This window comes from Populus alba, chromosome 15 (genome assembly GCF_005239225.2).
Source record: "Populus alba chromosome 15, ASM523922v2, whole genome shotgun sequence".
Lineage (NCBI taxonomy): Eukaryota > Viridiplantae > Streptophyta > Magnoliopsida > Malpighiales > Salicaceae > Populus > Populus alba.
Window position 1 is genome coordinate 5,539,345 of NC_133298.1, and position 17,434 is coordinate 5,556,778.

Sequence of the window (17,434 nt, forward strand, 5' to 3'; positions counted from 1 at the left end):
AAGCAGTGATCTTGGAAGGCCTGAGGCGGCATTCTCCTGCACATTTACTGGTTCCACATGCGGTGACGGAAGATTTGGTTTTGAATAATGAATACTTGATACCAAAGAATGCAGCCATAAATTTCCTGGTTGCCGAGCTGGGGGTGGGATCCAAAGGTGTGGGAAGATCCCATGGCATTTCAAGCCGGAAAGGTTCCTGGATCACGAGAACGAATTACAAAAGAATTTGATATCACAGGGAGTAGAGAGATTAAAATGATGCCATTTGGTGCAGGGAGGAGAATTTGTCCCGGTTACATTTATCCATGCTTCTTCTGGAATTTTATGTGGCTAATCTAGTTTGGAAATATGAGTGGAAGGCTGTTGATGGAAGTGACGTTGATTTGTCCGAGAAGATAGAGAATACAATGGCGATGAGAAATCCATTGCAGGTCCACTTATCCCCAAGGTAGAAAAGCACCAGTTAGAAAGACATACATATCTATCCTTTTCCCGATGTTGAACAGTAATAGTAGTAATTTGCTCTATTATAGTACAGTGACATTGTACACTATAGTACATCCTTCACTCAAATAAAGTAACATGATAACTATCAATATATACGGTTTTTTTTTATTATTGATATGTTAAACATTTTGAGAGAGATTATTAACGGAATAAAGTGTTTAAATATTTTTTAGTGTGCATGGTACATTTATAAAATTATTAATAAATTTATTAACGATAGATTTATCAACTAATGAAAAATTACTGAAGATTGTTTTCTCGACAAATGTTTTATATCCGTGAGTCAATCAGTAAAAAAATCAGAGATAGAATATTGGTATAAATACCAACAAAATTTTCATTCATAAAATTGTTAAATCTATTAGTGATTATACACTATCATGCATCTTGAGTGTCTCGCACCATACACAAATAAATTAGGAATATTTGGACCAGCTTACATATATTATAATTAATTTCTAAATTTCACTGAATATCCGTAAACTCAATAAATGAGTAAAGCATAACGGAAATAACACATATACATGCTAAAAATTTTCATTCATAAAATTGTTAAATCTATTAGTGATTATACACTATCATGCTTTTGAGGTGTCTCGCACCGTACACAAATAAATTATTATGATCACTAAATCAGTATGAGATCTGCTGATGTGTCTTGGAAAGGAAACCTTGTCACAGGCCTTTATCAACAGCCCCAACAACTTGAACTCTCTGAGCACTACTTTTTTTTTTTTTTTTCCAGAAAAACTCTCTTTTTGATTAATATTAAAATAAAAAAAAAATAATCTGAGTATTTTTTATTAAAAAAAAAATTAATATTACCCAAAAAATAAATAATAATAATTATTATTTTTATTTAATATTGAGTTGAATTTTCTTATTAAAACATGTTTTTTTTTTTCAAACCAGTTTGAAGTTTTTTTTTAAATTAATATTTTTTTATGTTTTTGTATTATTTTAATGTGATAATATAAAAAATAGATTTTAAAAAATAAAAAAATATATATTATCTCAATATATTTTTTTATTGAATTTTCTTTTCTTTTATTTAATTTTTTTTATATTGTAAAGAGAAAATAAATTGATGCTATTTTTTTATATTGTACAAAAATTGAGTGATGATAAGTTTTTTTTTTTTTAATTTGAGGTTGAGTTAATTTTTTTTATTAAAGTATATTTGTTTTTTTCTTCTAAAAAATATTTATAAAAAAATTAATTTTTTTATTTTTTTTGTTTACTTCAAATTAATACTTTTTTAATGTTTTTGTATTATTTTAATGTAATAATATAAAAAATAAATTTTTAAAAAATATTTTTCTCAATATATTTTTTAAAAAAATATTTTTAATTTTATTTATTTTTAGAATATTAAATTTATCTCCACAACCAAAAGCAAAAGCAAGGCTAATGAATTTATTATATCTTTTAGACTCCAAAATCTTGCAACTAACTTGGTCATTACATCCAAATTATGGGGTCTCGCTCCACACATACACTATTTTTTTTAGTAATTTTTTTAGTAATTAAAGGTGTTTGGACCAGTTTTACCTACATCACAATTAATCCCTGAATTCATTAAACATCCCGCAAGCTTAATAAATAAATAAAGCATAACGTACATAACAACCCTTGCCACCACTAGACTTGAAGCCTCGGTGTACCCCACACACACTTATTGCTATTATTAGATGATGTTGCTCTGCAGCCAGACCACGACACTCAAAATATTTGTTATACGCTTTATATATTTTTTTTTAATTTAAAATTAGAACTATTATTAACCCGATCCAGGTCTCGTTCATCTTTAGTCTATATACAAGGATACAGAAGGCTATGTAAACTAAACTCAAGATCAGAAGTTTGGAAACTATTTTGTTGTTAAACCAAACAGGATCATAGGAGACCTTAATCTTTAGCTAGAAAGCTTGAAATTGTGAGGACTGATGGACACAGATCAGGAAGGGAGCTGTCCTCATGAAGTCAAAAGGAGATTTTTCCATCAAATAAAAGATGTTTTTCCGAAAATAAGAGGGCTAGACAAGTCTCCCTCACTAATATCCGAAGAAGATCCAAGAACAAAAGAACAAACACAACATCAACCCTACAAAAACCTCTTTACATCAACCCTACAACACAACAGAACAACCAAACAGGAAGACATGTCGAATCTAGAAGCCCTTATCTTAATAAGCACAAAGGTTTCAAGTTTAGGCTTGATTTAACCAAAGCATGGCAATTTCAGGTTTGGTCCTTGAACTGGCAAGTGTTGGACTGCTATTACCACTGCTATCAGAAAGTGAGGCAAATGTTTTCTGCAAAACCTCAGATGGTGAAGAGACTCTAGTGGCTGGAGGACAAATAGAATCTCCATTTTTCAATCATAGAAGAAGATTGATTAGTTTCCTGTATTGATGTTGACTGTCCTCAATTGTAACACCTCCGCTAAGGGCCCGCCTGGTGTGCTGCCGGTGTCGCCGCCACATTCTTGGTTTTGATCTGGTTTGATTAGGCCTAAGCCCCTTTGGATCTGACCCATTTCATCATCAATAGACCTATTGCCTCCAATTGATAGACTGAGTGGCGAAAGAGGGAGCTTCCCATCTGAGGACACAGAACTTGTGTTTCCAGAATTTGCATCATGGGACCATGCATCAATAAAACTCCTTGGAGCCCCATCAAGAAATAGAGTATATTGGCTGCTGTGTTGATCTTCTCTAGCACTAAGATTTCCATATGAGTTCAGATTCAGAGACTCTTCTCGGTAGTGCTGCTTGAGAACAGAAGCATTGTTAAAGGAACCTTCAGTAGCAAGTCCAATTTCTGCGTGCACTAGATGTGGCCATTGTTGATCATTTGTGACAATAGGACCAGTTCCCCCTTTTCAACATCCAGTCAAAGCTCCTTAGGTACAAAACCACCAGAAATCAGGGACTTGTGAATCGGAAAGTTTCAAGATTTCCCTCAAAATAAATTACTTACTAGCAAAATTTAAAGATCAAACCAACCTGGGTTCCTTGTATGTAGAACCAAAGGCTCCGTTAGCATCAAAAGTTGCAATCTTTTTCACTGGATTTGTTTACAAAAACTGGGGTCTGAATAAATGGCTGAGGCATAGTCCCAACAAAATGATCATGAGAAGCAGAGCCACTGCTGTTGTTGTTGATAGTGGGGTTAGAAATTGCCACAGTAACAGGAGATTCTGCACAGATAGCAGGATCATGGCGGCTCTTCTTGTTGCTGTTGTTGCTGGTATTGAGTTCCACATGCTTTCTTGAACGGGGTCTGCCTCTATGCATATGACGCTCACAGTATTTTTTATCAGGTGCCACATCTCTTGAGCACCTCCATTTCTTCCCATCTGTTCTCCTGCACCTCCCTGCCTCTAGATCTGCCCTATTTGTGAACCTCACATCCAGTCCATTTCCCACTGCATGTGCCCAAAAATAGCAAAAATTAACCACAAAGATTGCAACTTTGATGGGCTTATGAAAAACTCATCAAGCCAAGAATACTCATCAAGAAATTAAGGGGTTTAGCAGTACTTAATGGGGTTGGAACTAGAAGATGAGGAGGCACATGAGTTGAAGACACCATGTACTTGTATATCATGGCTTGTCTTTCAAGCTCGTTCCATTGTGCATTTGTAAAAGGAAACCCCAAGGATGCTGCCATTTTGCCTCCTGAACTTGGCATAAACAAACCACTGTATTTGTCAGTCCACACCAACCTTGACTCTTTACTCGTAAAGGTCTAATCTTTGAAAGTTGAACAGGGAAAATCAGAGACACAAACAGCCAGAAGTATCCTATGACTAATTGAAAGGAAGAGAGAGAGAGAGATTTTTTATAATACCTGGAGATTTGAAGGCAGAAGCTGTAGTGATAGTTGATTCAGAAGTGTCAAAAGGCTGCAAAGTCCTAACCCCAACTGCAGCACCACAAGCACCAACACTGAATATATGTTCACGACTATAGTTGATTGAGGACCTGTTTCCATCATGTGATGATGTGGGACCATTATCAAATGGACGGTGGTGATTAGCATGATGGACCATCATAGTAGTCCTACTAAAGGGGAATGATTGATGATGATCAATAGGTTGGTGTAGCTTCACACCAAAATCAACATCACTAGTCATGTTTCTTTCCTCAGCTGCTTTGTCTGAGACATCAAACCCATAATTTATTCTCATGATGAAAAAAAATAAAAACTTTTTTTCCTCAATTTAGCAAATTCCCTTTTCCTTTCCCATCAACCTTGCCATAAATAAAAGAAAAGAATCTCACTTGTCCACCATCTCTAGTTTTCTTGCTTATAGAGCTTTTTAAAGAGATCAAAACAAGCTAGCTAGACCACCTTGTTGGGCCTCATATCTCTAATTTTCTCTTGGAACAATGTCTGGAAAACCTCTCTATCTCTCTCTCTCTCTCTCTCTCTCTCTAGCCGGTGGGGGTGGGTGTGGGGTTGATATGGGATTTATGAGATAGGAATGGTTTGCCGCCATTCTTGGCCTTTGCTTTGCTTCCATGCTTCCAACATTCGCACCAACGGGGTGCCAGTAGTCGACAAATCAGTAAAAGCAATTCTCTTTCATCATTATTACACTGTATCGTTTTCTGCGTGCAAAAGCAAGCCAACAAGCGTACTAGACCCCATCTCCTTTTTCTCTATTTTCTTTTATGATATATTTTGTAACCTCGCCCTTTCTTTAAAAACCGCCTGATTCTTTTTTAAAAATATATTAAAATAATCTTCTGTATTTTAAATATTGTTATATCAAAACAATAAAATAACATTAAACATATTAATATGAAACCGTACTCTTAACGGCAAAACTAGCATTAGAAATTGGCTTAAAAGGTTGTCTAAAAATCTTTTAAATAATTTATTAGAAACTCTATGGCAAGTCTTGTTGTTATTTTTAAAGTGTTTTTTATTTAAAAATATATTAAAATAATATTTTTTTATTTTTAAAAAATTATTTTTAACATCAGTATATCAAAAATAATTTGAAAATAGTAAAAAAATATTAATTTGAAGTAAAAAATTAAATTTTTTAAAAAAATATTTTTTAAAATATAAAAATAAATAGGGTTAGCAGAGAAAAAACAAAGAAGAAAACAAGGAACATGAAAATCAAGCTAATCCTTCAAGTAAATTATCAATTAATTTTAATCCATTGGATCGAAGAAGTTCATAAGAAATTAGGGCATAATTTAGTAGTAATTATAATGAAAAGACACCATTGAACATAATCAGACTAGTACATGCGGTAAAATTATTAATGTAATCGGGGGTGTATGTTTAAGTAGTTTAACATGTTTTTTAAAATGTTTTTATCTAAAAAAATCAAATTAAATAAATAATTTTATTTGTTAATGTAAAAAATAAAAAATAAAATAATATTATTATGTTCCGTGGTGAAACATCTTGCAACCAAGAGCGATAGAATTGCGTAAAGTTAAAAACGAACCTCAACATCAGTATTTTGGTCATAACTAGCCTCGGAGAAGCACCCCAAAGATGGGGGGCCCACTTTGAGATCCATTGGATTTGATGCATTAACAAATTGTGTACTGTCTCCAGGGATGACTCAATCATGCAAGAGTTTTTATTTATAAAAAATAAACTTTTTGGAATTTTTAATTTTATATAGTTTTGATATATCAATATTAAAAATAAATAAAATATTATTTTAATATATTTTCAAATAATTCTTAACTAGTATTATGATAGTTTTTGTTTTTTTTTTTAAATATCTTTTTAGTTGGAAACATGTTAAATTATTTTTTTTATTTTTTAAATTTATTTTTTATATTAGTATATCAACACGATCTAAAAATATTCAAGAAAATATTTTGAAGCATAAAAAATAATAAAAAAATTGGATTTCTTTACAAGTGTTTTTGAAACTCAAACAAACAAGTTCAAGTGTATATTATACCCCAAGTATTGAACAACCGTTTAGTAAGCTGCATTATTAAATAAAATCTAAATCTGATAAAAAAAATGTAGTTTAATTAAATGTTTGAATTATCATATTATTGGATCAATTATAGATCATTAAGTTAATCCAAAAATTTGATTGTTTTCATTTTAAAATAAATAATAAAATATATATATTTATTTTTTATTAGATTGAATTTTAATTGGATTGGTAAAATTTAAAAGGTTATAATTAAGAAGTAATTTGATTCAATTACAAACCTAATTTATTTTAAAATTATTTTTATTTGAAAATATATTAAAATAATATTTTTTTTATTTTTTAAAATTTATTTTTGATATCAAACACACATAAAAATATTAAAAAAAAATAAAAACTAAAAAAGATTAAAAACCTTTGCAAACATGATTTAACTGCTCCGCTGATCCCAAGTCATCAAATCTATTTAACAAGCATTTTCATGCGAAACCCAGGTTACTATGTGAAGAGAGTGTTTGGGAGTGTGGTAGCGGTTGTTTTTCAAAAAGTTTTTCGTGCTGAAAAACATGCCAATAATATTTTTTTATTTTTAAAAAATTATTTTTAATATCAGCACATCAAAACGATTCAGAAAGTACAAACCACACTCAATTTTAACAAAAAAAAAATTTGAAATTTTACAAAAAGCAGATTGGATCGCAGTGCCAAAGAGCCTCTAAGACAATATATAGAACCTAGCAGAGAGAGAGAGAGAGAGAGAGAAGAGAGAGAGAGAGAGAGAGAGAGAGAGAGAGAGAGAGAGAGAGAGAGAGAGAGCTGCTCAACCACCATGAAAGAGAGTGAGGCCATAATAATATCAATGAAGTTAAGAAGTGGATGTGACTAGACATGATAGAGTAGTTGACAGAGACCAAGAATTCTTGGGCATCCAACGAAATAATTAGTTCTTGATTGCAGTTTGTGTCGTAACCCAGATGCGATCCAAAGGGCAAGAAGACATGGCCTCCGATGGTGGTGTCTCCGTGATGAAACAAAACCAGCCATTGATCTTCATTCAAGATTCTTGTTTCTTTCAAAATCAATCATCCACCTCTCTTCAACGATTTCAACCCATCTAGATGATCTCGAAAGCTTCAGAAACTACAACATTTACGAGCCTCGTGTATCAAAAATACTGGGTTTATTTAAGAAGAAGAAGTTGTCCTTGTTTATGTTTATTTTCTTCCACCATACACTTTTCAAAAGAAAGAAAAGACAGAATTAATTAATGTTAGTTGTTGCATCCTCAATCGAACGAAGATTGTTCGAAGTTTTATTTTACTTTTGGTAAATGTTTATTATCAATCCAACTAACAGGAATGAACTTTATAATAAGATCATGCTAGAGAAAGTAATATAAATAACATTTAGATATTTTATTTGATAATTTAAATTATTGTGTTGGGATGATTGATATTTAAAATTTAATGATTAAGCGATTACGAGTTGGAATTTTTTATTTTTTATTTATTTAATAAAAAATTAAATATATAATAATATTAGTCTTTATAAGTTTCAAGCTACTTTCAATTAAATATTGGTTTTAACATATATTTTCCTTTACCTCTTTTAAAGAATTTCCAAAATTATGTGTTTTTTTCAGGCTACCACCAACAAGGAAACACCCCCAAAACTTTTCAACGTGTGATTAAATTTTTAAATCTTCACTGCTTTTTTCCTTGAAGGAAGCTTTTTCTTTTTTCTTTTTGTTTTTTCTTTTCTTTTTTGGCCTCTTTAACTTTCATTCCATAGGACCACCTTGCTGCCTTCTTGGTCTGGACCATGAGATTGATGGAAGAAGAATACATGTAGGTTATGGATATTCTTTTATATATGATTGTCGATCGAGTCATGGTGTCACACATGAAAGCAATCCCATGATCTGAAGAAAACATGAAGCGGAAAATAAAGAAGAACAAAATACTGAATTCTTGTGTTTGATTCTATTGCAGTAGAGAAATATATATACAGCAGGAAGTTCTATAATTAAGGAGAAGAATCAGCTACATTGACTACGATCTGCCTAATTTACAGGTATTGATAAGGCAACACAATATTAGAATATATCTTGAAGATACACATTATCTTGACAATCAACCATATCTTCAAGATCAACCATATCTTCAAGATCCCCCCTCAAGGTGGAGCATGAAGATTCTGAATGCCCAACTTGCGGAGAAGGAAGTGAAAACGATCACGTCCCAACGCTTTAGTTAGGATATCTGCTAACTGAAAGTGTGTTGAAACATATTGTGTTGCAATGAGGCCAGATTGTAAGTGCTCACGAATAAAGTGGCAGTCGATCTCTATATGCTTAGTGCGTTCATGAAACACAGGATTAGCAGCAATGTGTAAAGCGGATTGATTATCACAGTGCAAAAACATAGGTTGGGAATGAGGCACGGAGAGATCAGCAAGCAGACTGTGTAACCATATCAGTTCACTGGTGGTGGCAGCCATAGAGCGATATTCGGATTCAGCAGATGAACGTGACACTGTGGGTTGTTTCTTGGACTTCCACGATATAGGAGCATCACCAAGAAAGATGTAATAACCAGTAACCGATCGTCGAGTCATGGGACAGCTTGCCCAGTCGGCATCACAATAAGCTTTGATCTGAAAATCACTGTTGGATGGAAAGAAAAGGCCTTGACCAGGAGAACTCTTTAAGTAGCGAAGAACATAATATGCAGCATCAAGATGTGGCTGACACGGTTTGTGCATGAATTGACTGAGAAGTTGCACTGCATAAGTGACATCTGGTCGAGAAATTGTGAGATAAATAAGACGTCCAATCAAGCGACGATATTGACTCGGATCTGGTAAAGGTTCTCCACAGTCTGAAGACAGGCGATGCTGTTGAGGAATGGGAAAAACAGCTGGCTTACTGCCAGCCATACCAGTCTCTTTTAATAAATCAAGAGTATATTTGCGTTGGCAAAGAGATATTCCTTGAGGAGAACGAGCCAACTCTAAGCCAAGAAAATACTTAAGTGTGCCGAGGTCTTTGATGGAAAAACATGTACTGAGGTAATGTTTGAGTTGCTGAATCTGCAAAAAATCATTTCCAGCAATAACCATGTCATCGACATAGACAAAGAGAGCCAGGAAAGATGTACCTTTAATCAGAGTAAAGAGTGAATGATCATTTGAGGATTGTGTGAAGCCATATTTTCTTAAGGACTGGGAGAACTTTTCGAACCATTGACGAGGTGCCTGCTTCAGTCCGTATAAGGATTTATGGAGCCTGCATACCCGATTGTCACCTGATGGCAGATAGCCTGGGGGAGGAATCATATAAACTTCTTCATGTAATTCTCCATGAAGGAATGCATTGTTTACATCTAGTTGATGTAATTCCCAATTCTTAGCAGCAGCAACAGCCATCAAGCATCTGACAGTGGTCAATTTTGCAACCGGTGCAAATGTTTCAGTATAATCCAGTCCTTCAATCTGTGTGTATCCTTGAGCTACTAAACGAGCTTTATAGCGTTCAATGGAACCATCTGACTTGTATTTCAGTTTGTATATCCAACGGGAACCAACTGGTTTCTTCTCTGAAGGTAATGACACTAAACTCCAAGTTTGATTCTGCTCTAGTGCAGAAATTTCTTGTTTCATTGCTTCACACCATTGCCGGTCTGTTACAGCTTGGGAAAAGGTTTTAGGTTCACTCACAACAGAAATATTAGCCAAGAATACTTGATGAGATGGAGCAAAACGAGCATAAGACAAATGACATGCTATGGGATAAAGTATACCTGAAGAAACTGTATTAGATGTGGGCTGTGATGACTTATCTATTCTAGGAAGCTGCCACACATAATCATCAAGATGAGAAGGAACTCGTCGAGGTCTTTGAGATCGTGAAGTGTTCAAGGGGACAACCTGATGATCAGAATTGATACTAGCAGGTAGTGCAGCTTCAGCATCCAGATTGTCTGGAGGATTTTGAATTTGTGGACTAAAGTCCGAGAATATGGTGTCTGATGTCTCAAAGGAGTCAAACACAGGTAAAGGAACAACTACATTTGATTCTTTTGAAGGATTATGAGATTGAAACGGGAATTTGTTTTCATAGAAAACAACATCGCGAGATGTAAAAATTTTGTGTGATTCCATGTCACAAACTTTGTATCCCTTTTTCCCCATAGGATAACCGATGAAAACACAAGTCTTAGATCGGGGAGCAAATTTATCATTGGATCGATTCTTATCATGCACATAACACAAACATCCAAAAACACGTAAATGTGAGTAAGATGGGGTTTTTGAAAACAGTATCTCATAAGGACTTTTACCAGACAATTTAAGAGTGGGAGTGTAATTTATCAAGTAAGCTGCAGTCATGACACATTCACCCCAAAATTTAATTGGTAAATTGGCTTGGAATCGGAGAGCACGAGTAACCTCTAACAGGTGACGATGCTTCCGCTCTACTATTCCATTTTGTTGTGGGGTATCAACACAGGACGTTTGGTGTGAAATACCATTTTGAGAAAAGAATTTGAACATATGACCAGCAGTAAATTCCAGACCGTTATCACTCCTAACTATTTTGATACTCCGATTAAATTGAGTATTAATCAAAGCATGAAATTGAATAAAGTATTTTTGTGCTTCTGACTTGTGTTTGAGAAGATAAACCCAGGTGCATCTAGAACAATCATCTACAATGGTAAGAAAATAATGAGCACCTGACGTAGATGGTGTTTTATATGGTCCCCAAATGTCGCAATGGACCATATCGAAAGGAAAATCAGATTTATTATTGCTTAAAGGAAAAACATTTCGAGTTTGTTTAGCTCGATGACACACATCGCAACAATTGTTTGAATTTTTGAAAGACACACTAGACAATTCTGGAATTAGGGATAAACGATCAAATGAGAGATGCCCTAACCGCTCATGCCACAAGTTGGAAGAAGAAGGAAGTGATGCTGCTGCGACAAAAGGCAAATGCAGTCCATGGAAGTAGTATAAGCCATCACGTAATTCACCCATTCCAATCAGCTTCTTCGATTTGAGGTCCTGTAAGACACAAAAGGATGGAAAAAATGTGACTGAACATTGTAGGGATTTTGTCAACCTGCTTATTGAAAGGAGATTACATTTGAAAGATGGTATATAAAGAACATGATTTAAAGTCATGTTTGACAGTTGGATCTGACCAATAGAATGCACAGGGACAGACGTTCCATTCGGTAGTTTAACAGGTAAATAATGAGAAAGTGTTTTTGTATCAGATACAGCAAGTGCATCACATGTGAGATGTTCAGAAGCACCACTGTCTAGAATCCAATTTGTAGTATCAGATGAGTGAGTGACCTTACCAACAAAGTTTGCTAAATTCTGATTAGTAGAGGGCAGTAGGGACATGAGTTGTTCATACTGTTCTTGAGTGAAAAACCTTTACCCGTAGGCTGACTTGACCCTGCAATGGCATTATTGGATGAAACATGTTCTGGTTCCCTTTTGAAGTTTCTGTTCTGTCTGCCATAATTTGAAGTCTTTGCTTTGTTTTGCCAACCTGAAGGATATCCAACAAGCTTAAAACATTTGTCTTTGGAATGTCCAGGTTTATCACAATATGAACATCTGAATTTGCTTGTCTCTCCTCTTTGATGTTCTTCAGTAAAATCCCTTGCTGGAAACCTGAAAGGTTTGACAGTAAATGCTGCTGCCTCTGTTGGCTGATCACGGCCAATTGAAGCAATGGCCAGTTGTTTCTCTTCTTTGGTTACAAACGCATAAGCCTTGTTGATTGAAGGAAAGGGTTCCATGTTTAGTATTTGGGACCGAATGATTCCATATTGGTCATTCAATCCCATGAGAAACTGATGCACCTTTTCTGTTTCCCTCTCTGCCCAGATTTCTTTTCCAGCACCACATGAGCATGCAGGGACAGTAGAGTAGGCTGACAATTCATCCCACAGACCTTTTAATTTGGTGTAGTAGACTGCTATAGTAAGATCCTTCTGTTGTGCTAAACAAATCTCTATTTTCAATTCATGAATACGTGGAACATTTCCTTGAGAGAAACGTTCCTGCAATTCTCCCCACATTTCACATGCTGAATCTACATAGGCAACACTATCGTGCAATTCTGAAGCTAAGGCATTAAAGATCCAAGAGATTACCATTGAGTTGCATTTTTCCCAGGCCTGAATTTCTTTGTTATCCTCCTCTGGTTTGAGTAAAGAGCCATCAACAAAACTCAACTTGTTTTTAGCTCGTAAAGCATTCATCATGGCACGCCTCCATGTTGGATAATTGTCTCCTTTCAGAAGACAAGAAACAAGAACTGCTCCTGGATTATCAGAGGAGTTCAAGAAATAAGGTGAAGAAGAGTCATGTTCAAACATCGATCTTGATGCTGAATTTTTAAATGTGCTGGAGAGAATTTCTCCACTCATGATGAGTGATTTTAGAAAGCAAGGATCAGTATTTGCTCTGATACCATGAAGAAAACATGAAGCGGAAAATAAAGAAGAACAAAATACTGAATTCTTGTGTTTGATTCTATTGCAGTAGAGAAATATATATACAGCAGGAAGTTCTATAATTAAGGAGAAGAATCAACTACATTGACTACGATCTGCCTAATTTACAGGTATTGATAAGGCAACACAATATTAGAATATATCTTGAAGATACACATTATCTTGACAATCAACCATATCTTCAAGATCAACCATATCTTCAAGATGATCCATATGATAAAACATATAATTAATGAATTGTAAATTGATTATTTATAACATTGTGATAGGTTTATATATCGAAAAAAGAAAGAGTACACTAGTAATATCTAGAGATCTAAATTAAATCTCGTCCATTAATAATGCTATAAATACATTATAGTTTTTTTCATCTTAGAACGTGCATGATGCAACATTCAAATCCTCATGACTAAAAATAAATTAGTTTTTTTTTTAATATTGTAATACGAACTAATTAAATAATCTTTTTAAATTCAAAAACTAATTAATTAGTTATTTGTGTTTTATTAAATTTCACTTTTGTTTTTTTCATCAATCTTTTCATATTATCTACCTTTTCTGTTTTTTTATATCTTAAAAAATTTTAAAAAATAAAAGAAAATGATGAAACAAATAAAAATAATAATGTTTAATTAAATCTAACTCTTGTTTTTCTTTGTATATTGACGTAGAACACATGTTGTTGATGTTTTTATGAAATAGATAGATGGTGTCAAGTTTTAAATGAAGTTCGCAAAGAAACTCAGATGTATCAAATTATGAAGTCTAATGAAAACAGTAATAATGTAAGATCCAACCATTGTTCGGGATCAAATATTTCTAGAAGATTCTACATGCAATTTTCTTATAGGAAATGACTTTGTTGTTCATCGTAGAGTTGGATCTCTTGAAATTAGGCCTAGAAGCTGTTGTTTTATCTATTTTACTTATTTTCCTATATATTTTTAGATTTTAATTAGTTTTTCTTACTTAGCTTATACTCTTTAATTAGATCGGTTTTATGACATATATATAACTAGTTGGATTATTGTTGTTGTTTTATAGACTTTTATTAAATATTAAAGATTAAATAATAAAAAATGAAAGCAGTTAAGTTACAGTATATTTAAAAACATGGGAACTAATTGATTAGTTTTTGTTTAATTTGTTTTGTCGAACCAAAGGAATTAATTTATAATTTACTCATTAAATCCTCGCAAATCAGCTCTTTTAAGTTTTATTTGTTCAAGGTATAATTACTTTATGTCAATCCAGAGGAATTAATTTATAATTTACCTATCAAATCAGCTCTTTTGAGTTTCATAATTTGTTTAAGGTATGCCCAGCCATCCAAGCTCTCAAAACCAGTTTTATGATTAAGAGAGAAATATGCATGCAAGCTCATCCTCCCATATATCAGCTGGTAGCCATTGCCAAGAATATTAAAACGAAAGCAAATTGTAACACAAATTGTAACACAGGATTCAGAAGAACCAAGTGGAAACAATGATTTCATTTCACTGCCATTTTGCTTTGGAAAGTTCCCATTGCAGATTAAGAGAGAGATATATGCATAGACATGATTGGTATAGCCATGAAGATAAGCAGGTGCATATGTTACATGAAAAAGCAGGTGCATATGTTACCTATATAAACGTGTTAAAGAACTATCTCAATATAAAAGCTTAAGTTATTAGATGAGGTTCCAGAATATGATTTATATTATTCTCTAACACGTCCCCTCAAGTGAAAGCCATTTGAACTTGAAACTTGCACAGGTTCATATTACCTTGTATTTAATTTTTATCAAATAAATGAGGATGGCGAGATTCGAACCCGTGACTATTTGGTTATCAAGGCTCTGATACTATATCAAAGAACCATCTCAACCCAAAAGCTTAAGCTGTTATGGAAGATTTCATGATATAATTTATATTATTCTCTAAGATAACGAAAGCCCATTCCAGTTAACAGTGTTAAAGAACAGTGAAGGCACTGATGCTGCTATCACCAACAGAATTGTGAGCAGAAACAGAAACTTCTCGCTTAGAAGTACCATCTGAAAATGAAACTTTATGATGATGACGTTTATAATGACTTTGGCCAATAAAAACACAGGGATTCAAATGCACATTTTACTTGGATTTTAGCTTAGTTGTTTTCACATTAACTAGATGCACTTCTTTTGTTGCTGGCTTCTGATTTAGAAAGGATAGGCCATACATAATTGGAAATATTTAACAGATATCGATGTAATGCACAAGCAAGTTAACCATCAGCCATTAATGACAGGAAACAGAATCTCAAAGAACACGACATCAATAAAAGAAGCGAAAGCAACCCTTACATTGTTTCGGGTCGCTGCTATAATGAAGCAACTCCACAGTCTGCATGTTTGAGAATAAAAGGCAACAAGAAGGAAATCCTGAAAGAACAGAAAAAATCTGATATGGTGAATGAAGCATGGCATCAGTAGCTGATACACTTTTTGATAGAAGACGGTTAAATTGAATTCTATAAAAAGGACAAGGCTTGGCCATCAATGAGATGACACAAGCCTGAACCTGAAAAGACATACAAAGTCAAGTACATGAGTAAATAACAACATAAATTAGATTCTGCAGTAATAATACATGTAAGTAGATTATGCTAGAGCTATCTTCTCTGGCTTTCTTATTTGGAGGTGGAACTGATGTTGGGGAGGCTTTGAGAGGAATGATCTGTTTTCAGATTCACATCCAAGCAATCAGTTCCGTAGAACAACGCACACCTTGTTTCGCCAATAAGCTTGATGGCTCATTGCCTGCTGAGCTTGGAAATTGCAGTTCACTTGTTGAACTTAGGCTTCAGAATAACCTACTAGGAGGGAACCTTCCACCTGAAATTTGTAATGTTGAGAATCTTGAGGTTCTTTTCTTGTCCAATAATGCTCAAGATTGGGAGATGGGGAGATTGAGCAGCCTTAAATTATTAGCTCTGTATAGCAATAATTTGACTGGTAGAATCGCATCTGAAATCACGAATTTTACAAAACTCACCGATCTTTCATTAGCTCATATTAACCTTACTGGTGAGATACCATCTGAGCTTGGGAATGTTCATCAGATTTACATAGAATCGACCAAACTGCAAACCGCCTTTACGGACTAATTCTTCCTTGTGTATGCAATGGCACTAATCCGAGAGTTTTAATGCTTGGGGAATTCCGGTTTCATGGGAGCTTTCCGATTGGAATATGTTTGTTCCTTAGGAGGGTGATTCGTGGTGACAATCTTCTTTCAGGGAGTTTGCCTTTGGAGAGGAACTCTGGGATTTCTTACTTAGAAGTTAGAGGAAACTTGCTTGAAGGAAACATACCAGCAGTTTTTGGTCTTTGGAGCAATCTATCAATGATAGGTTTTTCAGGAAACAAACTCTCTAGCTCTGTAACTCCTGAGCGTGGAAAGCTTGCAAATCTTCAAGTCTTGAGACTCTCTTCTAATAGTCTAACTGGAAGCATTCTGTCTGACATGAGTCATTGCAGAAAGTTAATTAAAATGGATTCGATTAAGAATCAGTTTTGAGGAAGATTTCCTCCTGAGTTCACTTCATTGGAAAAAATAGAAAGCCTTCTCCTCCAAGAGAATGAACTGTTTTAGTTCATGACTCTCTCTCCACTCTTCAAGGTCTCTTTGAAGTGCAGCTTGCTAGTAACATGCTTCAAGGTCCTATTCCTTGCGGTTTTGAGTAAGCTTAACTATTTTAGTTCAGTTCTAAAATTTAGCTAAGGTTTGAATATATGATTTATATTATTTTTTAACATATTTTTTAATTAAAAGTCTTTAAATTTAAAACTTGTATAGACTTATACTGTCATACTATCTTGTATTATTAATTATTTTTAATAAAAAATACCTTTTAAAGAAAAGTCTTTTGAACTTGATTTGAACTCATGAGTTTTTAATCAACAAAACTATGATATCATTTCAAAGAATCTAGACAGGTTACATGTTCTTGATCTCTCAGGCAACAGCTTCTCTGGTGAGATGCCACCAGCACTAAACATGATCTCCCTTTACTTTGTCAACATATCTTTCAATCAATTCTCTGGCAAGCTCCCAACTTCTTGGATGAGACTAGCGGCTTCATATCTAAATCTTTTCTTGGAAATCCAGAACTTTGTTTGCTGGATAATGATGCAAGATACTGCAACGATGTAAGAGAAGGCCATACAAGAGGGCTTGACCTGCATGTGCTGGTTGGTGTGTTATAGGTGTGGTATTTCTTTGTTCTGTGATTTACATACTAGTGGTTTGAGTCCTTCAATGTGAGAATCACCATGATCAATCACTTCTTCATGAATGTCAATCGCAGACTGAAGATTTACTGTTTGAGGATATAATGCCTGCTAGACAAGGCTGGAGTGAGAAATATGTAATTGGGAGAAGCAAGCGTGGGACAGTTTTTACAGGACATAATCTGCAAACTCCAGAAAGCG

At 34.1% G+C, this 17,434-nt stretch overlaps 2 protein-coding genes and 1 long non-coding RNA gene across 3 annotated transcripts; all 3 read right to left on the minus strand.

Annotated features, from left to right (window-relative positions):
* Window positions 1-2,703: 2,703 nt before the first annotated feature.
* LOC118057258 (growth-regulating factor 7) lies at window positions 2,704-4,933 on the minus strand. The gene is given in 8 exon segments (XM_073405034.1): window positions 2,704-2,882; window positions 2,884-2,910; window positions 2,912-3,391; window positions 3,393-3,411; window positions 3,516-3,571; window positions 3,573-3,937; window positions 4,053-4,190; window positions 4,363-4,933. Coding segments are annotated over 8 exon segments (1,590 nt in total). The 5' UTR covers window positions 4,703-4,933; the 3' UTR covers window positions 2,704-2,717.
* Window positions 4,934-11,224: 6,291 nt separating this feature from the next.
* LOC118057206 (uncharacterized) lies at window positions 11,225-11,880 on the minus strand. The gene is made up of 2 exons (XR_004688922.2): window positions 11,809-11,880; window positions 11,225-11,506 (listed from the first exon to the last, which is right to left on the minus strand). It is a non-coding gene; the product is annotated as an uncharacterized lncRNA (long non-coding RNA).
* A 7-nt stretch (window positions 11,881-11,887) lies between these two features.
* LOC118057151 (uncharacterized) lies at window positions 11,888-12,840 on the minus strand. The gene is made up of 2 exons (XM_035069659.1): window positions 12,002-12,840; window positions 11,888-11,909 (listed from the first exon to the last, which is right to left on the minus strand). Exons 1-2 carry the CDS (start codon window positions 12,838-12,840, stop codon window positions 11,888-11,890), a joined length of 861 nt encoding a protein of 286 aa, XP_034925550.1.
* Window positions 12,841-17,434: the final 4,594 nt, after the last annotated feature.